Below are 26,271 nucleotides of genomic sequence, written 5' to 3'. Positions count from 1 at the left end.
AGGATTTTTCCGTAGGTGAAAATAAAAAAGTCAGACAAAAAATTTTAACATGGTGACCAAAAAAAGAAATTTGCCAAATATATTTGAAAAAGCGCAATCAACAATTCACGTTTTTATTTTTTGGATTTTCCGTTTTATCTCAGTTTTTATGACGTCAGAGTGTCCAGATAATCTAACATCCTATTGACTGGTTCAAGGCATGTTGACGGGTTTTGAAAAGAAACATTGACTGAATGGAGCTTGTCTGCCGATTATACACGCGAGTTTGCTATTGAAATGTTTATTTGAACAAAAAGAACAGTCTGTGTCCTGACTAGTAAAATACTTGTCAAATCCTTGTCAAATTCTGTCTAGGTATCGCAATTTGTATTTAACCCAGATAATTTAAATCTTCCTAAATAATATTTGACTGATGATTGGTGCCTGAGCACCATGAATCTCTGAGTTTGAAACATAGATATTGTGTCAACTCTTTATTATAGTAACGCTCTATTAACTTATCGAGCACTCGACATGAGGAGAAGATAAAATCCCTCTACAGTCTTCCTAAATACACGCTTTTTATAAGAATAGTGTACTTTGGCTGAGGGTGAGCATTATTTTTATTTTTCTATTGTTCTAAACAATAGGTCTATTGTTCTAACTATGAAATCTCACCCTGACATTCTTATAGAAGTTATTCTTATAAAAAAGCGTGCAATTAGGATTTTAAAAAAATTCGAATTTTTCACTACCAAAGTATTAGAGGTTTATTAAGTTTTTACGGATTCTAAAAGGAAAAAAGCCCTCCACCAAATCTTTCCTTATGGGTTGTATATGTCCGAGAATTCGATGAGTTCTACCCAGTAAATCCTTGTTAATTCCGTGAGGTGAGAAGCAGGAAGGCTGAAAATTGACTTTCTTGCATCGCAAAGAAAATTCTCACCTTTTTTTCAATATAGAAATTCCTTCACTAACCTGAATTGAACCCTGGTTATGATAATCTTATTTCATTAAAGAAAGAAGGAAAAAATAATTTTCGATTTCGATTTCCTCCATTTTGCTTTTCCATCTTATGGTTTAATTATTAATAAATCTCCTGCAGTTTGGAAGTTAATTTTTTATACCGATGAAAGTTTGATATGTTTGTTTCCCGCTGAATCCAACATCATTTACAACTTCTGACAAACGCAACAGGAGATTTGACGTTTAATCTCATATAAAAGGCGTTTCTATTTTTCCATCTCCATAATTCAGTTAGAAGACTTGTATGGTTTTTTGGGCCGTCCATAGTCAATTTTGACAGGAAAAATATAAAAATAGTACGAGAAACCACAGGTTACCAAAGAAAATATCTCGAAAAACAACAGAACATACTTTAACTATAATAAGGAGATACCTACTTGGTGGATTTGAATCAAAGGAAGTATTCATTTTCGGTTAAGGCCGCAGTTTCAGAATGTCTGTGGTTATCCTGATGCAATTAGTATTAATGACATCTATTCATGGTGCATTTTACAATCTGGTCAGGCAAGATTTAGTCCTATCACAAACAGCTTACAAAGAAACTGCAGCAACGACCGAACAAATGTGTATCAGCGTATGTTCTTGTGACGATCAATGTTTTTCGTTTGCTTTCGTCCCACATATTGGATGTATCTTCTATCGATCCATGTTCGCCGAGACATACAAACCATACCCTCTTACGTGGAAACAAGGAGCTAAATTTTACTCCGCATTTGTAAAAGACTGTTCCGATTTATACAAACTCGGTAAACGAGAAAATGGTGTATACGATGTACATATCCCTGGAGACGTTACTAGGCGACGAGTGTATTGTGATATGAGTGGTGGTTGGTTAGTTTTTCAACGTCGTTATGAAGGTAGCCTCGATTTCATGAATCGTTCTATGTCTGAATGCAGATACGGATTTGGCGACGCTGCTAAGGAGCATTGGCTTGGTCTGGAGTATGTTTTTTTACTAACAAAAATAGAAAAATATGAACTTCTGATTAAAGTTCTACAGCAAGATGGTAAAAGTAAATGGAAGTCATTTTCTAACTTTTCCGTAAATGGTCACAAAGATAAATTTCGATTTTATTCTACTGGATCTTACAGCCCTATGGGTTTGGATTTTGGCACCAATACAATGAGTGGATTCAAATTCACAACTTATGACATGGATGGTGATCGGGAGAGAGATAAAAATTGTGCAAATGAGGGCGGTCCATGGTGGTATAAGAAATGTACTCATAATTCCTTGAATGGAATTTATGGTAACCCACAATTATTAGACACCGTCAGTTTTTTTGATAATCCAATAATGGCTGAAAGCCTCGTCATGATACGTCCTATGGGTTTCAAAGGCCCTGAAATTAGATGACTTGTTTTGTTTGTATAGTTCTTTTACAGAATTTTTAGTTTTTCTGTTTATTTTATTTTGTACCTACTATCCTACTTTTTAAAGGTTTTGTTTTTAAATAAGAGTGATATCGTTTGCTTACTCATCAATTTTGATAATTCACAAGCTTTTTCACGTTGAATTGACACGGATGTGGAGCAAGATTGGTCAGAAAGAGGAAAAGAAAAACATTTTTTGCTTATATATCAGCATAATATAACAATAGGCAGACACTGTCCTGATATGAAATATGTGTCTGATATGAAACGGGAACACTTATTTAAAAAAAAACCTTTATGGTGGTAATATTTGTAATATTTGGATCAAAATTATAGTCATACAAATGTGTATAAATCTTTTTTTGTATACTTGGTGGTATGTGTGGTATTTAGGGGGTACTTACATTTCCTCAAGGAAGACGTGAGTCTGACAATATTAAACAGTATGTCGGCTAAAATATTAAGCTCGTTCTAAGTTGTATTCATTTTCAGATTAATTTGTTTCGAACCTATTAAGTAAGTAGGTAAATTAGTATGCGACTACACTCGTAGGTGACCCGAAGTGGTCCCAGGTTTGCTCCACTTACACTTGATCTTTTTCTCAATTACTGAGCATTAAGAAGAGGCACATCAAGTACTGTTGACTCTCGCTAATTCGACCTCGAACGGGGAATCTTACTTGTTCGATTTACAGAGAGATTCGAATTATAGAAAGTACATCAAAAGGATTTCTACTTGATGGAGGCCGAGAATGACCACTTCGGGTCACATACTAATAAGTTCGAATTATAGGAAAATTCGAATAATAGAAGTTCGAATAAGGGAAAGACTACTTGACCATTGTTGTACTAAAACTTGTTACTTCCACCTAATATTCTCTACATTCCTAAGTTCATTCTAAAATCTCATAATGTCCAACTTCTTGAATTTGTTCTTTCTTTCTTTAGAAGATGCATTGAAAGCCAGTCTGACGCCACCTATCAAGAAGAGCGAGGTTTGTCAAAACTTTCCATGTCAAATTGACTTTTTCTAACCTAAGGTCAGATCGTGATTGTTTTATGCACGCTGAAGCTCGACCGAAAAGGGATAGGTAAAAACTAACGATTCTACTCGTCGAATTCGTAAGGACTGCACATTGCCATGAAAGACTTGAAACAACAACAACAAAGTTGTGTGGTTTATTGAAATAGGGCGCTGTATTAGAAAAAAAAATATTTTTCGACATCCCGGTGCAAAACAAGATTCTTGTTGTAGACTGCGGACTACTTTCCAGGGACGAGAGTGATATATGAGTGTAGAGAGTGTATCACAATATCACAGACCGTGTCTGGGAGTACTTTGTATTCTAACATAGTCTATTGCGATGCAAGTCTGTGATCGAAACTTTTACACTACCAATTGGCAGCATGTTAGTAGGACACAGTATTAGTCTTCAAGCAAGAGGTTAACCGTGCGCGTTAGAACCATTCGTTATTAGGTTAATTTTCATTTGCTTTGTAATTACCGTATAAAAATTTCACTATAAATGTACCATAATATTTACTACAAAGAAGTTTAATCATAAACTCTTGGCAAATGAGCAATTTTCAAATCATGGGATGGAAAGAATTGAAAAAGTTTCTGGAAATGGTTTTTCTTCTTTCCTTCAAAATATTTTGATTGATTGAGGTTGTACAACCAATGGGCCTTTTGTATTAGTTGTTGATCTGTGATCTGGTATAACAACTCGCAAATTTAAGAATGGTATGAAACTTTAGGGCGAAAAATACTAGAAATATATTTTCTGGTTATTGCCTCTACTTTTATGATGTTATACACAAAGTTTTAAACGGTGATTTAGATTTAAAAGTCATTTTTTGGTGAAATATAACCGACATATTCTACGCTGATGATACCAGAAAGCGTTCTTTATTTAAGAACACGAAAATCAGTTATATCTCAAGCTTAAACTTAGAACATTCTGATGATTCTCAGATTTTTGAAAATGGAAAGTGCTTATAGTTGAAGCTTAATTGTCATGTGGATGTATTCTAACTCCGGGAGCCCAGGGGGCAGTCAGACAAATTGACCGACGGGTACGTGTGGCGGTTAAGGGTATGTTTTTCAAAATATCAGAAATGCATACTGTAAGGGTGGAGTTTCGATAAATGCACTGTATGGGTGGAAATTTCAGCAACATAGGAAAAATAGCAAATTTTTGCTGGAAAATCTTGATTTTTTTGCTCTAAAATAGTTTAAAATTTGAAAAAATGCACTGTAAGGGTATGAATTTCACCGATTTTTTTTCTGCACTGTAAGGGTGCGATTCTGAAAGCCAATTCTTTCGCCGCACGTACCGTCAGTTGGTGGTAAACCCACTGCCCCCCCCCGGGTCCAGGAGGCAAAAACGATATTTTTGGAGCTGTGGTCAGCTTATCCGCAAAGATCTATTGTATTCCTTATAGAGGTGCTCACTCAGCTTACAAACAAGAAATCCTATAAACATGACTATACTATACTTCCTGTAGCATAGTTTACAGGCTTCAGTGGATACCCCTAAAAACCTACAACAAATAGAGGTACCCTCTATCTTAAAATCTAGGTGGAATTTGAGGCTGAAACTTTTTGTGTTGAAAGTACGTTGTCTATGGTTTTCTTCCTTAGCAGTGATGTTTTGTAGAAACGACCAGCGAGTCAAAGAAATACTTGAATGAGTTTTGAAATTAATCAAGCACTATCTCTCTATCTGTATGATCCTGATAATAAATCTGTGGTTCAAAATTAATAGCACGTGGACTTTATCATAAAATCTGAACTGTTATTAAATGTTATCCTATTTATCATTTGGTATATTGCCTTCAGCCCCCTGTGTCAGAGAACATAACAAAACATGATACGATGCGGCTCTTATTTGACAATAGGTTATTTTCTTACGGTATACAGAAAATTGCAGATTGTCTTCAGCCACTGTGTCAGAGAACATAACAAAACATGATACGATGGCTCTTATTTGACAATAGGTTATATTACCTTACGTAATGCTGCGTTTCTCTCGCACTTCCATGGACTGAATTTCATTAGAGATCATCCAGTAGCTGATCAACGTGTGTGATATGTGACACGTAAACGTGAAGGAACCGCCAGGGATAAATTAATTTCATTTTATTGGTAAAAGGATGTACTGTTGTTAATTTTTGGTGAGATTTGTATTACATAGGGGCTTGTGACTTAGAACATAAGGCTTCGAAGACCAAAATATTAAGAACAAGTTAAGGACATTTTAAGGCTTTGCAGACTCTAAAACACCCGATTTCTTAGGAAGATGGCCTAAAATGCTAACAAAATGGTGAAAATAAGAACATGTTAAGAACATTTTTAGACTTAAAGCTCAAAAAGCTAAGAACATCCGAAAGCTTCAAAAATTTTGGATGTTCTTATAAAAAAAGTGTACACAGTATCAATATAACTGTCTCTACATCAGAAATATTTTCTGTAGATAATCTTTTTCTTACTCAGTATGTGTTTTAAACTGATCTCGTTTGACTTTGATACAGAAGTGGGAGTAATTTACAGCCTCGTTTTTATGAGGTAGGTCTTTATCTTTAAAAATTGATTTAGAGTTTATCAAACAAATAATTGATTGCGATTTCTTGGTTGCTTACGTAATCGTTCTCCCTTCTATAACCTTCTTGGTAAAAGATTGAAATTGTTGTTTAATGTTTTAATTTCAGTTATCTTTAATAGCCATGCTGTGCTTTAGTTAAACACTTTAATGAAAGTTTGAGCTGGTATTTTTCCGTGAGTGTTTTGTGTTAGACATTTTTTTGATATGTTGTTTTTATAAGAGACAAAATTTGTATGTACTATATGTATGCGGGGTTAGAATATTTCGAGGAAGCTATCATAATACCCTGATAATAGAGTTGGTTGATTTTGTTAATTAAAGTCCCACTTAATGACTCTCCCGTAAATTCTTGGACAAGCTTTACATAATCATTCGATTGAAATTAAAATGTTTTTCTTATGGAAAAATATAAAATTTTGTCAATATATTTCACGATTAGTTCTGTGAACAGAGAACTTTTTCCTGAACGATTGGGAGATTTAACTTCAATATCGTGAGGTTATGTATGTAATCGTTTTATCTTCATGAATTATCTTTCAACAAAATAAAACGACTTTTGATGACAAATTTATGAAAGGCAATACTGAATTCTATATTATGGTAGTTCGGGGTTAGAAGAATTACTATTCGTAGCAAATTAATGGATGGTTTAAGTTGAGAAGTCTGGTGTCTGTTTGTCTATCCGTTGTATGGTAGAAATTATCACCAATAAAGAGGATGTGATAGAAGTATATTAGCTCAAATTAAAAGTGGGAGGAGAATCACAAGTGGAATTTTTGCTATGCGATAATTTCAAAGAATTTGTTGAGTGACAAGCATACGTCACTATTTTCTAAAACATTCTAAAACAAGTCTTAAAATCAAATCAAACAAGAGAGATTTTATTTCTGTTTTATTTTACATAAGTGTTCCCGTTTCATATCAGACACATATTTCATATCAGGACAGTGTCTTCCTATTGTTAGCAAAAAATGTTTTTCTTTTCTTTTCACTGACCAATCTTCAATGTGAAAAAACTTGTAAAATAAAATTGATGAGTAAGCAAACGATATCACTCTTATTTAAAAACAAAATCTTTAAATTAAGTTTGATTTTTAGTTTTTTTACATCAAAGATTCATCAGTTTGTATTGCTATTGGTAATGATAAAAATTGTAATATATTCTTGATAATCATGACATAATTTTTTATACGGAAACGCACGAAAAACACCGGGTATTTTCCACCAGTTTTGAATTTAAACAATGAAACTGGTGGCAAACGCCCGGTGTTTTTCATGTGTTTCCGTATAAAAGATTACGTCATGAATATCAAGAATTCACTTGGTTTATTCAGTTGGTTTGAAAAATCCTTGTCAAAAGAAGATCGTTGAGTTTAAATTCATCGTTAGGGATTTTTGTCGCTGACCTTTGCTTAGTTCAAGTTAATTCCAAACGATAAGAATTAGTAAGAGGCTTTGCTATGACATTTAGTAGAATATGAATACGCCAATATTGGGTTATAAGCTACAAACGTTAGACGTCTTTTTTCCTGTCTACGCGGAACACATATAGATAGCAAAAGTGATTTATTTGTGAAGAGTAGCCAGTAGTTATTTATTCAGCCTTTAAGGTTAAGTTATCTTGGAATTCATTTGAAACTTATGAGAGTAATTTTTCAAAGCTAGAAATAGTCTTTTACAAGATTCTATGTATTCTTTACAGCAACTTAAAGCTAGATGCTCCTCCCAGCTGACACACAACGTTGTTTCAACGTTTATTTAACGTTCACAACGTCCATATAACGTTAGATGAACGTTGAAACAATGTTTGCCAGCTGGGCTGACATTTCAGAATTCCTTTCTGGAACATGATCTTAAAAGTAAATATGTAAGAAAATAACTTTTTAGAACAGAAGCGAATTAAGTCCATTATAGGCCATATTGTCATGCTACATTCTATAGGTGCAGTTTACCTATGTGTTTACTTAGAGATTTTCATGAAATCAAGGTACAGAAAAAAACTTTTTGACAGGCTTGAAAGGGAATAACATAATTTGAAAAACAAGAGTATTGCTATTTGAAGGCTCTATTTGAAATATTTTTACTGCTGATTTTAAAATGGTTTTTACTGATGATTTAAAATGGTTTTTACTGATAAAGTTTGGGGTTCGAATAGTGTATATTTAATGAAATCTTTTCTTATCGGTTACAGTTGTAGTAATCATAATTATACCTCAGAAAAAAAAGAATTTGGTTAAAAAAGGGTATTCTGATTGAGTTGCTATCACATTGGCTATAAATATTGAGTACTTGACTGGTCTATTATTTCGAAACTGGTTACCATTGGTTACGAGAAGGAAATGTCAGACACTGAAGATGATGGACCAGTATTTTCACCTCCTCCTCCTGAAACACCAAATTACCTATCACCACATACTCCCTCATCCTCATTACGTCGTCGCTCGTCGTTCTCGCAAAGAGTATTCGATAAATTGTTCTCATCTAAAAATGACGTGACCGAGGAAACTTCAACTCCAACAGATGATGACCCTCCTGTTGTTGCTATAGAAACCAGTAACAACAAACGAAGATTCAGTTTAAGTCCTATGGTTGCTAGACGTAAAATCTCACAGCTGTTGGGACCAACAAGGAAGAAATCAGAATCTGAACTCCAATACATGCGACAAGAGGAGGCTCGTTCCATGATGAGTATGCCTTCTCCACCAAAAACACCAGCGAAGAAGCTATCAACTGGTAAAATGAAGAGACGGGAAGGTGGAGGTGTGAAAAAGAAAAGACGCGCCAAAACTTTCGGTGGAGGTGATTTTCCAGATGAAGAGGAGGTTTGATTATTTCTTTCTTGAAGAGGTTTAATGATCTTCTTTAAGACGATCTTTTGATGGTGAACCCATTTAATACCATCACTCATGTAACTTCAAATTTCCAGATAATTTTTTATTTAAAATGCTCGTACACGGTCCAACTAAGAAAAAGTTTCCACTTTCGGACTTTCTAAGAATATAGGTCGGAATGGGTCCAGACCCACCGGTACAGGACCGAAAAAATCGGCGGATCTCATATGATGTCTCTGTGGTACTTAATGGGTTAAGAATACTCTTTTCATTTTAAGCTTTGGGAAAAATTACTATCATCAAAGCTTCAGCACTTGATCTATAAAACAAGCCATCACTGTGGTTGATATGAATAACGCTTAGGACTTTCACCACAAGCCATCCCTCTTTTAAAGGGATATCAAGACAAAGCAATGGCCTTATTAGTTTTTTGGTAGAAATCGTCCAATTTAGCCCCCCCCCCTACCCCATTCGTGTACCCATGTGTTGAAATGATAATTCAATATTGTAGATATTTTGACATAGAGCAGAGCTACTAGGAGTTAACATTTTAAAATCTGCCAGATTTTTATGTGATAGCCTTGGAGTGAGAATGTTTTCAAATTGTGTTGAACAACATTTATGACATTTATGACATTTCTTGTGTTAAACTGACTAAGTCTAAAACGGGGTTTCTCGACTTCTACGAGCTACCTTCCAAAGGCTGTAAGCTTCAATGCAAGTATTTTAAGGGAACAATAAATATATATAGCTGAAATTAAGAGGCTCCAAAGTACCTTTGTGCCAAAGATAAAGTTTCTAGCACTAAAGGAAAGGATAAAAATTAATTATTTTTCTTCTTCGTTTTTAATCTTTATTTCATAAAATTTTTAGAATAAGTTTTCTCAAAAATTATAGTGTTCTGGATTATCTTTTCAACGTTATATAATTTGTTATATTTGAAACACTGGTTAGAAAGTGGTAAGCAAAACAAACTTAAGTGCACACTTAAAGCAAATGGACTTTAGGAGGGTGCTAAGAATGTCTCTCTGGATATTTTTTTCCTAATTTTCCTGCTTTGAAATTGTCTTGTTTTGAGGTAGCTTGGATATCCAGGCTGTAAACTATTTCACAGTCTAGTTTTTGATATTTTATGTTCTGGTTTACAGCCTAGTCTCCCTAGAGCGATTTGCATTCTCCATATGAGAATGCAGTCCGCTTGCTTGCGCTCATGTCGCTAAAGCCGTAAGGGCCAATCTACACGGCGCGGAGCAATTCTGAAGCAAGAATAGGATAGTCCTCCACTTGCTAGTGAAGATAGAACTTTCTGTTACATGAAAACATGAAAAAGAAGAAAACAGAGGCAAGTTCATTTTCCAAGAAAACATGGTTGGTCATGATAATGCATGCAAACTTGTTCATGGACTCTGGTGTAATCTTTGGATGTTTTAAATGGTTTGAGATCTTGTAAGGCTGCTTTTAATTAAGTTCTGTTTTGCTGCCCAGGGTTGGCTAGGAAAGTTTTGGAAACATGGGTTTGCATTTTCATTTTCTAGGGAGACCAAGCTCTATAATTTTAGAACTTTGTATGTTGAGGTAAATTTTGTTTTTTCTAAAATTTTGAGCTTGGATATCCAGGCTAGTTTTGAGGCGGTGTCACTTATACACCCCTGTGTCACAGACCCACTGGGACCCCAGCCCCACTGGAAAATTTGGCCAAAATCTCGTCCCCAATTGGAAACTACCCTGGAATTTCAGCCCCACCGGGAAATTGACTTTGATTTCATCCCCACTAGAAATTCAATGTTTAAAAATTGCACTCCAAAACCATCCCACTGAATTTTTTAACCTTCTTGGAACAAAAGAATTTCTATCCCCATTGGGATTTCGATAGAAATATCTATCCCAATTGAGGAATAAGTTTCACTGGGGCTGTGAGACAGGGGTGTACTTATCTTCGAACGTTTCGCTCAGTGTTGGGCTTATCGAATTTTGTGAAGACTGTCATTTTTAATCCAAACGGTTCATCGTTCGTTTTAAAAAGTCGTCTTATGCTTGTTAGATAAGGTGGCTCTCCTTCCTAACTGGAAAATGATAGATTGATTAATTCTAAATGTCTGTTTCTGCTATTGCTAATTCAGTACTAACAAGATGTCATGTCCTAATGGCGTTTTATCCTTAAAGGGACATAACAGTAGTAAAATGTAAACATTGCGCGAACCACGTGTCATTAAAGAGAACAATTAAAATCACGTGTCCAAAACAAACTTGTAAAACAATTGAACAATCAAAATTAGCCATATTTGGTTTTATTTTTTATTTTGACATGTGACATTTGTTTTGATTTTGTATCCGCTGCATACAGTTTGTTTACAAATTTCGCAAGTACTGTTATGTCCCTTTAAGTTTGACATTTCAAATGTGATTCCACTCTCGAAGTTTTATCATTTTATAGTCATCAGTTTCGGGTTGCATTTATTATTGACCTCCTCGTATAAAGTACTTCAATCAATAATCGTTTAACACCAAAAGTGTCTGTTTGTCTGACGGCCGGTCTAAATCACTAAAATTATCTCCACAATAGATAAAATACACCTTAGAAGTTCTCAAAACAACAAAAACTTTTAAATGAATACTTATTCAATTGTGTCACTGTAACTAATTTCTCGGATCAATCTTTTCGCTACCGAAATCGCCATTTTGTCAAAATTAATGCCCAAATTTTTTATCCTAAAGATTGAAAGAAAACTTGAAATTCGTACATTTAAATTTTATTTTTCAGTTACTGTAGGAAGGAGAGCCAGCATAAAAGGGGCCGGCGTTAAATTAGGGCCGGTGTAAAAAGGGCCGATAAGGTAATGCTGACACTGCTGCCACTGACACTTGTCAATTTTCTGTAACGTAGACCAATTTTCCCTTCTTTGTCCCAAATATGCTGAGACGAAAGGCAAATAGAAATAAAGATATTCTCAGATTCTAGCTCGACCAACCTTGCTGAGAGTTTCGTAGTAATTAGTTTTTGAAAATGAAATGACGTCACTTGTCAGCTAAACAAGCTCTCAAAACAGTTAAATACAAACTGACAAAATATTTTATCAACAAGCAATAACGTTTAAAACTCAACCTCTTAAAGTGATAAGGAACTCCAAATGACTTTACTTTTCTATTGTCTGATGGTTTAAATCTTGACAAATCTTGACATATACTCTGCCTTTTTTACGTAGTATAGTTTTGACTTTCCATGATGGTTTTTGCGTCAGTACAAATTCTCCATGACAAACTATTTTACATAGTTTTCATTTCTGACATTACTTTTAGTTGAAAGATGGTATTTTCCAATGTGTAAAGATCACAGATTTCTGTGGCTAGATGTCTTGCTTTAAGCTCTTCTCTTCCAAGCAAAAAAAGTAAATATCGTGAGTGAAAAGTGAAACCTGCGTAGGTTCTTATTGGTCAAGCGCTGAAATTCTATTGTAATGTCACTTGACCTAGGTAGGATTTCCTACTTAACCTCGGCACACTTTCCAGCCAAAGCACGTCATCTAGCCCTTCGGGTTTTCAATCTATGATAAAGACACGCCTCAATGTGTGCGAAAATATGGCTGGTTGAGACTTGGGGCAAAACCTTGCTTTAAAAGGTTAAAACATGTTACATGGTTGTGGAGAGTTGGATTTTTCTCCAAGTTGGATTTTTCATTTGAAGGCGACAGACTTTACTTAGCACGTTCAAGCCAAACTGTTAAAAATGAATTTCAAAATAAGAAGACCGAAGCCCGGTAGCTTTATTTACTTTTATAGCTTTAAAGAAAAGAAATTTTTTCACAAATTTTAGATCATGACCATTTCTCATGACTTTTTAGTCTAATTCATAAAGTCCGTGTATATAATACCAATCTATGTGAATGATATATTGCATATCAGAAAACTTAAGTAAAAAATCATGGAGAGGAAGAACGATTTGATAACACAGACCATGTCATTAAGGCGTGGTCGAAGCATGACGTTACGTGGTATCACGGATGATTTTTCAACACACTTTACACGGTTGGAACATTTGCTTCACCTCATTATGGTATGTGTGTTTGTGTTTGTAAAAGTTTTGAGTGTACATTAGCTTCTGTTTACAGTTCTCAAAATAAGGGGAAAACCCTTCGGATCCGTAGCATCTTTCGTGGGATACAACCGCATGTGATTGGTTCGAAAGATGTTAGGATTTTGAGACTTTTTGAGATTAGGCCTGGGTAAAGTTTTTATGGCAAAAAAAATGACGTTGTAGGCCCCCTATCATCTGCTAGATTTAAATTTGCAAATTATATGTCTGGTGTATGCAAATAATGTATACATCAGCTCAACATGGTATGCCTCCCTAATGTTTCCAAAATTGATCTCTGCAGCATTTAAGTGAGATATACGACATTGTATCACTTAAAAGTTTAAAGTATCATTCGAAATATACAGGCTGTTAAAGCTTGTTCTTCCAAGATTTTCGTTAACCCAGGGTTTGCAATTTTAAAGCTAACTGCGATCATTGAGTTGACCAAAAATGCAAGCCCTGTCTTCAGAGTTTTGGATACAAATTGATCTTAGTATACCAGGTTGCACTCCGGGGGGGGAGTACTTGGGTAAAAAGGGGTACGGGGATGAACTGCTGGTCAGGGTACCTTTTTTCAACTCTATGAGTCCCAGATAGGGTCACAAAAACGCCAAAATAGATAAATGAATCTCTCGTAGGGTACCTTTTGTGGGAATTTAATTTTGAGACAATTTCGTAATTTCAGTCCCAGTCAGGGTCACTCTATTAAAAATCCACTCACAAGTAGGGTCCATTTTTCGAACCTCAGTTGAACACTCCCGTCGGTCGGAAAGGGTACCCCCGGGTGTGCTTTATATTTTGTTCCTAAGATGTCATTTTGGATGGCTTGTTTGATAAAATTAAATAAACATACGACTGGAATGCCAATATCTATTATTTAAGCATCGACACTCGTATGTCTGGGAGTTGGATTGAATATAGTGACCTTTTTCCCTAGGAGACTCCTGCTGCGAGTTGATGTTTGGTCTATTTGAAAATCTCAAAAATTGTTGTCAATGATTAATGTGTTCATGTATCTCTTCGGTTATGAAATGTCATAACTTTGTTCGCCAAGGTGAATGTTTTTGTATGTAAGCATATCCGTTTGGCTGAGCTAACTTTAAAGTGGATTTTTTTGTTAAAATTTAGATGAAATTTATGTCCATTCAGTTGATTTTTGATCGTTGTGAACATATTCATAAAAAAGATTTTTTTGGATCTCCAACTCTCAACAAATGTTTTATTTGAACGAACCTGGAAATCCGACTTGAAGTTTGTTGCTTATAAAAACATTTTCTTGAAAGGGGGCCAATAATTTCAGTACGGTTTCAATGTTACATGAATGTATGATGACTAAACTCCTGTCCTGCTCATTTGGTGTAGTTTGTTAACCTTGTGGATAGTTTGGTTTGGTTTGGTTAGAGGAAATGTCTTACAAGGTACTACTGTATTTATTTATCCAAGATTTTCCTCAAATATTATGCTAATAAGTTTTAAAAGGAGTCAAATAAACCTTTATATATCCCTGTACCAATTAACTCAATGCCGGCCAGGCAAAATATTATGATCGGAGTTTTTTTGAAATTGGTTCCCGCGGGTAGAACGCGCCGTAATCATGACGACGGATTGTATCTAGCGGTTTCTTAAGAGCACAAGGCTTCGATGGCCAAAATATTAAGAACAAGTTAAGAACATTTTAAGGCTTTACGGATTCTAAAACACCTGATTTCTTAGGAAAATAGACAAAAATACTTGGTATGTTCTTATAAAAAAGGTGTAGTTTGTTTTATATCTTATCTTACCTGTACTGTACACGCTTTTTTTATAAGAATGGTGTTTTTCCAATTCTTCATGAATATTCTTAACTTTTTGGATAACTCAAGCAAAAGTTTGGCATTCTTCTTTCCAGCATTGCTCTGGGGAATAATTAGTAATTTAATGGTAAAATGCTCTAAAAATAGCATTCTTAGGTTCATTTGCCAAATTCTATGATGCCATATTCTTAATTTTTTGGCCAATTCCATCATACATACAAGTTTTTTTTTTTATTAGAACCTAGTTTATAAGAACATTGAGGCTGAAATTCGTCGAAAAATTAAGAACATCGTAAGAACATGCCCAGCCTCAGTTTGGAAAAAAATGACAAGAAACTACAATATTTTCCTCTTTTCAAGCAGTTTTAACTGAACTTAGAGATGGATTTTCTAAAATCGAGAGTCAAATAATGTCCAAATTTTACACCAATTTTAAGTGCTCCTTATTTTGCATGATATTGCATGATTTATATGATTTAGAGGAGTCTGAAAAATTAAGAACGCATTTAAGAACATTTTAGGCTGAAAAAAAATTGCTAAAAAAATAAGCACATCAAGGCTCAGCTAAATTGAAAAAAAAAGTGTGTATTCTTATGAAATATATTCTTATATAAAAAGGTGTATTTCCTAAATAATGACACCAACCGAATCATGACCTACAAACCGTACTTCAATAATATCTACATATCTGTAACGGTAGTTACATAACATTCTATCACTTGTTTTGACCTTAACCGTCTGAATATAAAGATTATAAAATTTGGATTTTCGGAGATTGACCTTTTTACGTCCGTATTCAAACTCAAATTAAATTTACCATTAATTCTTTTAAATTATCTGGTAATACTTCCCGCTGTTATACTCCTATAATTCTTTTTGAGACGATAATTTTTTCAAAATTCTTGTTTATATTTTATATCAGTATGATAGATTGAGAAATTGCTTAGCTTGTCTCTTGAGGCTATTATGAAAATTATTAAGTTTTTTTTATAGAGCAACAGCGATTCTCCTTTTTTTAGCACAAAAATAACTCAACACGAAAATATTTCCCTCTACCATTTTTGTTTAGTTGATTTGATTTTTGGTTATGGTACAAAGGGTTGTGTTTGCTTCAGAATCTAGTATTAGCTTTGTATACGTCTCTCGTTAAGAGATTATAGATGATTTGACCGTTTTAATCTTTTTTTCTCTTCAATCTTTATATGTATTACATTCTTTATATCGTACTTAGCTCTTGGTTCGGTTCTTAACTGTCTTGCCTAATTTTGTTAGGGGTTACGTAGAGGAAAAGATGTGTGACCCTACGATTTCTGGATAGCAAAGAATGATAGCTTTTCTGGAAGCGCGCAGGGTCACCTTGATATTTCAATCGAATACGTATTCTGACTTGATCAGATTGTGGTCTGAAACACTTGATTTTAGATCGAATCCATTTTTACTCTTTTCCTGGACCACTTGTCTTTAGTTAGATTTTGTGAAGTGGATGGACTACACTAGCCTTCTTTATCTCTCAAGCAAATAAACCAATCACTCAAAAAAAATTTTCTTTGAAAAGTAACAAATTTGTTCATGGTGACCGTAGTTGCTTACTTTTGTCACTGCTGAAGGAAAAAGGAATTTAACTGGTGTGGCTGCATTGTAATTTAAGATTTCTTCTGATTCAGGAAAAGTAATTTTTGTTTCTTTTCAAATCGAAAAAATTTATTGTCAAGGCATAGTTTATAAAAATTTAGTAATGATGAGGAAAAGTCGCTCTCAAAAACGGAACAAAGAGCGAAGTAAAACAGTATCATCAATTCCAACGCATCATGATGTACACCGCTCGGCTCCACCCAAACCGCTGAATTTAACACTCATTAGTAACTATACGAACAATGACTTCAACGGTGGCACCAGGGATAACAATAACAATGCCACCGCCGAACCATTTTCACTGTCCGATGACGTATTTTTCGAATCGTCATTAATCTCGCCCATCGTATCGCCATTTCGAAGAAGCGAGTTCTTCAAAAATCAACCCTCCAAAAATACCAACTTGACTCTTCCAAAATGTTCAAATAAAGTCTGCAAATCAGTTTCTTCGCCAGCCTTAAGGCGTATGAGATCACCGAATAGGCAGCAGGCTGATAAACGATTTTCGAATTTTGAAACTCGAAGGAATATTCCACCAGATGAGTACAGTGCAATCAGCCCAGAGGAGGTATTTATTTTGCTTAACTAAAATCCTTCTCGCTTGTAAATCAAGTCTAATTTTGTAATATTAATTCTAAATAGCCAACGCAAAGTAGCACGTCAGTTAATCACGAGTTATTTGAAAGAGGGTACTTGTTTCTATTTTCTATTTGAGGTAATTGTCTCAAAGAAGCACACCATTATTTATAAAACATTGTTTTTGTCTCTTCTCGCAATTTTCTTGCTCTTGAGCGCTAGTTTTTCAGTTTTTGCTGTTTGATAGCAGTAAGTTCGTCTTGTAATTCCTGCATTAATAACACGCATGCGTAATTTGTCGTTCTTTTAAACCACATGTTGTTAATCCCCGTGATCAAAAAAGAGGAATGAATCCGTAGGGGTGGTACAATCAGTTTCGGTCGGGGTTGTGGAGGGCGAAATATGAAATTTGTCGTTCCTTTTGTCTATTTTTAGTTATGTAGGATTTGTTAGATAGATCCCTTCATAGCTAAGCTACTAAAAACTGCCTCTCATCTCTTTCTGTGTGGAAACGTTTTTGTATTTTCCGCTTTGAAATTTGCTTGCCTTTTAAACTGCATTCAATAGATAAAATAGTTGGTATAGCTGAAAGCCCAACCATGTATAATACTGATAAGATTTAAGAGTTTAATTGAATGAATTATCCCCTTAATTAATAGGGTATCAGCAAGCAATCTTTATTGGCATTGTTATAGGATCGCTTTTATTTCTTTTTTTGTAATCAGGCTTGTATACAAAATTTGTCAACCTTTGGTTTTGATTCTGTTTGTAAATGCTTCATATATGCTCCCTTGAGTAGAATTTTTGTATATCGTTGTTGCGCTCTTAAGTTGTAGAAGTTTTTGAATCTGCAATGGATACACCAGACGTGGTTCGTAGAGAATGGCGAATCTCTAACGGTTCAGTACGAAAAGAGAGGCGAATGACAAATGCTTTTCGAAGGTTGACTGGTGAATTTTCATCTCATTTTGCTCATTTAGAAGAGCTTTTACATGCTTCGACGGTATGTTTATTAGAATGACAATTTCTTTTGTGAAATATGAAAAATAAGCTTAAATGCTTGAAAGGTGGGAAACCTTTTTAAGAATGACTTTTCATTGTTTTGTCTGGCTTGTTGCTAGAACCATCTTGATACATATAGGTTCTCGTATTATTTAAACACGTTTTTCTACACGACATGTTAAGAACGAGTTGAGAACATTTTAAGGCTTTATGGACTCTAAAACACCCAATTTTTTAGGAAATTGCACTAAAATACTCACAATGGTGAAATTTAAGAAAAATTTAATATTTTTAGGATATTTAATAATTTTAGGATTTATTACAGTCTTCATTTTCACGAGAAAAATAAGCGTTTTTTTCCTTGAGAACATCCGAGAATTCTCTGGTGATTAAAGGAAGTCTTCTAAGAACAAATTATCTGTTTTAAAGGAATTTTGAACACAGTAAATGCGATGTAGAGTAAAATTGTTTAAGCTGACCGCTAAAAGGTGTGGTTTTTGTAACTCATGTTGGCCGACAAAATTGACCTGTGTGAAATACCTTTTATATGTCTCGACCATCACTTCACAAACTTTTTAACTAGCCTTCGTCTACATTATTTAGTCGATAATTATTTGGTAAACACGTTTTTTTTTTATAAGAATGGTGTAAATCCAGTTCATCATTGATATTCTTAACTTTTTGGTCGAAATCATAATATTCTTAACATATTCTTAAGGTTAATTTTTAAATTTTACCAGTCATAGTATCAAAAGCATCGAAAAGTAATGAAAAAATGGAAGACTTTCTTTATGTGTATGCATAAAAAACAAAAGGATAAAAACAATGTATTAAAAATCCATGTAAAGTACAAAGTAAATGAAATATATTCATGAAAAAATTGAAAATTTTCATGATGGCTATGTTCTTACGATATTTTTAATTTTTTGGCCATTTTCATCATTGACATTCTTATAAAGTGTATTCTTATAAAAAAAGCGTGTAAAGTATAATCTTATAAGTTCCAAATAGTTAACTTAATCAGAAAATATCCATTAGATGTATGGTAATTTAAAATTATCATGAGAAATTATAAAATTTAATATTCTACTAAAATATTTCTTGATCAAAAAAATATTTCCAAATTTCTATCAAAACTTACATTAAAGTTTGTTTTTTTATCCACTAAATCAGGGCAATTTTGGAATTCCCAATATCTCATCCTAAAACTTCGTCATCCCAGACTTGATCCAAGGATTGTCCATCCAAGCAGTACCATTTAGCTTTCAAATATCGACACCTAGCCTTGATTCCATTGATCTGCTCAACATCTTCTGAGTCTAGTTCAAGCTCCATAGCATTGAAACTATCCTGTATTTCTCGTTCATGAACTGAACGTGTCAACACTGAAACGTCCCTTTGCATTCCCCAAGCAAGCAATACCTTATGAGATAGAGATTAAACTGAGTCAGCTTTGAAATATTTCAAATTGTTAAAACTCATTTCGAAAGGAAAATTTGTTGCCAATAATATAAAGTTTAGTTTTATATTGGTTACACAGGCCCCCAGCGTTTTGCGTGAATGCGTGAATGTGCTTTTTCACTTGAGTGAATGCGTGAACATTTAAAAAAATTGCGTGAATTGGAAAACTTTTCGTGAACAAAAATTGCGTTAATTGCGAAAAAACATTGCGTGAATTTGGGGAGGAAAATTGCGTAATTGCGTGAATTGAAGGTCCGCTGGGGGGGTCTCTTACACTAACTTTAAGTTCAAGCTTTCGTGTTTTGTTAAAAAGTCTGTTTCCAAGGATCTTTGCTTACCTGTGCATTGGAAACTTTATTTTTTTGAGCAATAGCACCGACAGTTGGATCTTCCAGAAGAACAGTATCACCAGCATCGATCATTTGTGGAGGACGTTCTCGATTGCCAAGAGAAGCAAATCCAGTGCATGAAATACCTGGAGAGAGTTTGAATATGTCAGATGAATGAATCGGATGATTGATTTTGTATCTATTTAAAGTGCATCAAATTTTTGGTTTGGCTACGTCATATCTTCCTTCGTTTCGAGCGTAAAGTTTGCGTTACTTTCAAGTCAAAAGCCAAATGTCATTTCTTTCAATAATCAATTTTTATCTTTCTGTTTTTTTTTCTCGTTTCTAATTTTGTTAAGTTACCATTCTGTTCTGTTTGTGGCCCTTCGTGGAAACAATTCCTCAGCTCTCTCTAAAAGCTGTTGAATTTTTCGAAGCATGCCACGTAAAATATTTGTTATTATTATTATTATTGTTATTAAAACTCCTACTCGAGTAGCCATACTAGAGTTAGGCCTAAAAGCCTGGAACTGTCTATTGTGTAGACTAGATTAAGGTTCAAAGGTAGAAATTCTAAAAATTGTCCAATTGTTATAACTTGAAGGCATTTTTCAAAGTTTGAATATTTAAAAAAAAATCAAGTGATTAATATTGATGCTATCGCCATTTTCAAGCTTATATAAAATACATATTGTCTAAATCATAAAGGGGTCTTTGGAAGAACATCAACTTGAATATCTACAAGGAGATAGATAATCTTGTTGTGGGCGTTTCCACCGGGTTATGTATTCGTCACTGATGTTTTTCCTTAAAGATTTGTCTCTCGTGAAAAAAAAGAAAAGGAAAGTAATATGATTGGTGGCATGCGTATGTCAACCACATCAGAAGTAATACCGCAATTAATTTAATGGCTTCTTAAGACTTAGAAGTAGAATTTTGAGTGTGTGTGTGTGTGTGTGTGTGTGGGGGGGGGTGACTATTCCTAGATTTTATATCAAGTTAAAATTAAAAACCCTGGTTAGATTGTAGTTTCTGAGAATCGTTTTGGAGTTTACCCAAATTTTCCCATCGCCGTAATTCAAGTGATTATCGAAATATGTTTAAAAGTGAATCGCTAATGAGGCAAACTCATTAATGGTGATTACTAATGTCTTTTCTATTCAAATTCAAATCTTAATTAATTAACTCTATACTCTTAACTACATCGTTATTGCTAAAAACAATTTGTAGTTAATTAAAAGCGATTTTGTTGGATTCTCGCCTTTATTAACGTATTTAATGGGATAAGAAAAAATGGCTGCGCTGTTATGATTATAATTTGATTACACTTTCTTTGGTATTTCAAAGAAAAATATTTGTGTTTTTGTTTTGTTTTGGCGTTGATTTATTGCTATTTGAAACATTTTCTTTGGTGTTCTTACTGTTTCGATTCAAATGCTGGTAAAAATATTTAGTTTCGGTGGCTCGCTACCAGCTTTGGATATGATGGGAAGAAGTCGGAAGAAATCCATTGTAAGTTTTGCCACCTTGTAATCTACCCAGCTGGCACACAACGTTCTTTTAACGTCAATTTAATGTTTACAACGTCCATTTAACTTTAGATGAACATTGAAACAACGTTGTGTATCAGCTGGTTAACCCTATTAGCCCCAGGGGGGGGTAGAATCTAACACGCTGGAGTTCTTTTGTTTATATCTCGGAGAAAAATTTTTCAAACGACTTGAAACTTTCTGACTTTTAATAAAATCTTATTAAGAGCACTTGTACAAAATTTTAGGGTCATAGGTTGTCCAGATCAGGTTTTATGACTTTATTGTAAAACATGACATAAAACCCAGCTAAAATCCTTAAAACTCAAAATTTTAAAGTGCTGATAACTTCTAAACTATTTATTCAATCATTTTCAAATTTTGACACGTGATAGGCATTGATAATACAAATTTAAAAAATGTAAAGAAAATTTTTGAAAATGATGACGTCATCATTTATGACGTCATCAAATTTTGAAAATTTTACTCATCTTCAGCATAGATTTTAAGAAAAAATCTTCATGGAAATTGCAAAACTGGCAATTATGTTAGAGAACAGTCTTTTACCTTTCAGAATCTTTAAACAGAATTGAAATATCTTTATTGGTTCGACTGTAATAGACATTTTTGTAAACCATATATTTGGGCTTTTTTCCGACAGGGTGGAAATTTTGTGATGACGTCATCAGTTTTTGAATGACGTCATCAATTTTTTTTTTCTTCCTGGAAAATTGTATCATGATGGAGAACATCTGTACCAAATTTCATGGCCATAGCTCTTCTAGATCGAAAATAATCGAGGGTGGTAGATTCTACCCCCCTCCCTGGGGATACAAAAGTCAAAAAAGCTTGGGGCTAATAGGGTTAATGCTTCAAATTTCTTGAATATTAAACGGTATTTAAAATTTTCGGAGGAATTACAACCATTATAATCTCAAGGCAAATATTTTGATTTTTAAAAGTATTTGTAATCTGTTGAGAGTAAAAATGCTTTTTGTTCACTGTTCGAACAACGAACGTCTTGGAACCACTTTTGGGAATCCGTTTTTTTGAGAGAACAATGGCATTATATTTTTCACGCGAACTTTACACGCGCTTACATACCTCGCACGCTCAAAAGAAGAAATAACTGATTTCCTATGTTTAACATCTTAACATGCAGCCTTGTATGAACACTTTGATATCAAGTCAACTTTATGGATTAGCGATTTGATGTTTTTTTCCGCTGTCTTTGTGTCTATGGGATGTTATTTCGTGAAACTTGATATCTTTTGTCTGTTATTTATTTTTGTTTATATATCTGTAACTGTAAGATTTATGATGTGCTGATGTACATACGTTAAAACGAGAAGTTTTCACTTTGATACTTTAACTGTTATTCATGCTGATCCTCAGAAAATCGTCAATTAAAAAACACGTTACCATAAAAATTAGGCCTATTATCAGGCCATGAAATTGAAAGTGGGGTGGGGCAATGAATATAGAGTCCAAGGAGGCGCAACCAAAAATTTTACTTTGTAAATAAGGTGGGGCCCTGATTATGGGACACCCCGTCCACAGTCAACCGACAAGTGTGTAAACCCACGGCTGCTTTTTAGATTTTCCAAAATACTACACTTACCTTCGGCTCGACAATAATCGATCAAATTCCTTTGTGGTAGATGAGGGTGAATTTCATTTTGTACAGTGTGTGGTCTAACCTCTGGTAAACGTTCAAGTAGTTTTGATACCTTATGTTTAGTGAAATTACAAACACCAATGGATCTAACTAATCCTTTTTTGTACAGCTTCTCCATCTCATGCCAAGTTTCCTATGAAAGTTTTACCAAATTGTTTATCAATGTGTTTCTCTTAAAATGGTGAAAACTGCTGAGCTTTTTCCTAAAAAACTAGCTAGGTTCAGTTAAAATTTCTTTTCTTCTCTGAAAATCCTGTGGAAAACCCCATGTGACTAAAGAAAACTTAGAACAAGCTAAGTAATAAATCGTTCAAAGTTTGACGAATGAACAGCTACTTTTTTCCATACTCTTTTTTCAGTTTGAAAATATTTAAACTTGAGTTTTACCTGGAATTTGTTTGCTTCCCATGGGATCAAATCTTCTCCCTTCTCAGGGAAAAAGGTACTGCAATCAGGTTTGATGCCAACTGGGTGATGAACAAGGTATTGATCCAGGTAGTCAACCTGTAAGTCTTTCAAAGATTGCTCACAAGCTTCCCGGACACGATGAAAATCTTGTGACCATAATTTCCCGGTTAAAAAGACACTTGATCGTTTGATATCCTGATTCCGGTTGAATGTTTTTGTCAATGCTTCCCCGATTTCGGGTTCGTTCAAATACCGGGATGCACAATCGATGTGGCGGTAACCTAACCGTAATGCGGTTTTCACACCTTCGCCGGTAACACTTGGCTCAGCTAACCATGTTCTAAAATGATATGAGTTTAAGGTACAGTTTAGAAAAGGGTTTTAGAGTAATTTGGAACTTTGCCATTTGCCATACCAGACCCCTATGGAGTTACGTCGTTAAAGTTGAACCGAAACAATTACCTACCCAAAACCAAGCTTTGGGATTTCAACTCCGTTGATTAACTTGATAACCTTCTTGCTTGCCTGGAATGGGAAAATTTAGAATTATAAAATTGCTTTGGAGTAAGAATAAAAATCCATGCTACATCTAGCACGATCTCTCTTTTTAAGCGTAATCTAAATCAAATTAGATTTTTGAAGTCCTAAAATTCCTCAAGATACATTTTCCGCCTTACCATTTTTTCTCTGCAGTCAATATACTCGTTTTCTTTTGCAAAATGATTTTGCATCAGAAAACGTGAATGACTTGTTTTTGCAACAACAAATCATCAGGTCATTTTCCTGTGTAAATTGAGAAGGTCTTTGGAGCAGATTGTTTATTTTTGCATCAAATTGACATCGTTGTTTGTACAACCATTAGAATTTATTGTTCTTCTAAACTTAACTAATTTGACCTTGTCAACCATATTACAATTTTTCTTTTAAGAAACAAGAATTTATCTGACTACACGTTTTTTTATAAGAACATCCAAAATTTTTGAAGCCTTCGGGTGTTCTTAACTTTTTGAGTTTTAAGCCTAAAAATGTTCTTAACATGTTCTTATTTTGACCATTTTGTGAATGTTTTTGACTATTTTCCTAAGAAAAAGGGTGTTTTTGAGTCCACAAAGCATTAGAATGTTCTTAACTTGCTCATAACATTTTGGCCAGTGAAGCTTCATGTTCTTATATAGTTTGGTCTTATAAAAAACGTGTATTTAAGGAATTATTTTAAAACGTTTTTTCTGTGATATGACCTAACAATATTTTTTCATTACTACGCTGCATCAACTTTTTATAAGAAAAGGAGCGTGTTGATTTATTGGGAGTATATTTGAGAAACGTAAAATTATCAAGGAGGTATTAGGGGGGTTCATTGATGGGAAAGATCGGGTTTTACGTATCACCGCAGAAATTACATATCTGCGCATAATACGTGTTAGGATTGATTTATGAAATTTATAAATACAAACATGTAACATGCTACCAGGATCCCAAGCTATTTGAAAAAAAGGTCCAAGGTTTATCATAAGCCATTCTGGCTCCCTGAATGACCTAGATGAGGTTTATTACATTCTTAAAAGGGCATCGGGAAACTCTTCAAATTCTTTAATTTGTGGCCACAAATGTCTGAAATCCTCGTTAAAAGCTTTGAAAGAATTTATCAAGATGAATGTCTGAAATTTCGATTTTATTTATCAGTGAAAGTACTTGCAAGAATGAATTTTTCTTTTTATCATAGCACTGTCTGAATATGATCCTTCGAAGAAAAACTTCTTTGTTTGATGAAGTACAAAAGATTTTGCTTTCTGAAAAGTAAATTTTGACCTACATATTTGGTACTTTCATGCTAGAAACATGTCGAGGATTTTGTTTAAAAAGTCTATTTTCTTGTTCTTAATCTTATTCTGACCTCAGTTTTCTTCTTTTTATGGAACTGTGATGAAACTAGGAGCTGTATTTTAGGAAGAAATCCAATTTTCAATCATCGGTTGAATCTTCAGTAGGAGCCTACTAATTTGACGAACTTTTAACTATTCATAGAGTTTGCAAGCTGAGAAGTTGAAATCTTTGGAGTGTAGGAACCATGCTGGTTCTATGTAAGAATCAAAACCTTGTCTTGCTGATAGCTAAGTTGAAGGAGTTGCAAAATCGATTGATTTCGTTTTGAAAAAGCAGGGTTTTAGAGCCTCGACATGGAACAAAGTACCAGTTATATGTCGCATGGACCAGGTTTAAAAGCTGGTTTCCTTTAGAGAGTCTTTCTCAGCACGAATAGATAGAATGAAATTTGTCAAATTTGTATAATTTTACTCGAAAAATGAAAAAATTGCTCAATACAGAATCAGAGACTAAGACTCAGAGTACCAAATTAGGAACAGTCGAATTGCAATCAAAAATATACTGGTTCATAAAAGTAGCTTAGTAACACTTTTTCTTATATATAAGAACAATTTTTTAAGAACAACGAGGTTCAAAGTCGCCAAAAAATAAGAACAATTAAAAAAAAACAATGAGGCTTAAAATCGCAAAAAAATAAGAACAATTTAAAAACAAAGATGAGCCTGGGATTACTGCACTTTCAAGTAATTTTGGGTTTAAAAATTGGGTATAAAGCCTAAAATACCTCAATTACACCCTATAAATAAGAACAAAATAAGAACAATCCGAGGCTCTAAATGCCAAAAAATAAGAACAGCCAAGCCTCAGCAAAAATTTACTGGTTCTTATAAATAAAAGTGTACGTTCTGACATCAAGATGTCTACTTTCTTAAGACATGGAAACATGCTAATCTTAGACAATTTCCCTTGAGAAGGCTCACATAAACAGACATTTTTTTTCGCAATATTTTAATTATCACTTAAAAATGATGATATGAAAAAAAGTATCAAAAAGATGTGGTTTCTTTATTGAAAATTTTTGTCAGGTATATTTTCGTATCAAGCGTGAGAAAGAAATTGGTTTTGTAATTAAATTTGAAGGGATCTCTAAAAC

The 26,271-nt window shown here is 34.1% G+C and overlaps 1 protein-coding gene across 7 annotated transcripts in view; it reads left to right on the top strand.

The window, feature by feature from the left end:
• LOC136800393 (pleckstrin homology domain-containing family G member 7-like) overlaps window positions 1-26,271 on the top strand; it is a 64,685-nt gene that overhangs the window by 13,862 nt on the left and 24,552 nt on the right. For 2 of the 7 annotated variants that reach the window (XM_067057042.1, XM_067057043.1), the window contains exon 4: window positions 3,327-3,373. In XM_067057042.1, coding sequence (XP_066913143.1) covers window positions 3,327-3,373 — 47 coding nt within the window. Of the gene's footprint in view, window positions 1-3,326; window positions 3,374-8,172; window positions 8,806-12,708; window positions 12,866-16,347; window positions 16,880-17,805; window positions 17,891-20,944; window positions 21,192-26,271 lie in introns of those variants that run through there. The other 5 variants (XM_067057044.1, XM_067057049.1, XM_067057046.1 and 2 more) reach the window with 5 other exon arrangements.

The sequence above is a fragment of the Clytia hemisphaerica genome, unplaced genomic scaffold (assembly GCF_902728285.1).
Source record: "Clytia hemisphaerica strain Z4C2 unplaced genomic scaffold, Clytia hemisphaerica genome assembly, whole genome shotgun sequence".
NCBI lineage: Eukaryota > Metazoa > Cnidaria > Hydrozoa > Leptothecata > Clytiidae > Clytia > Clytia hemisphaerica.
Note: the sequence above shows the minus strand (reverse complement) of the source record. Positions and strands in the feature narration are given on the sequence as shown.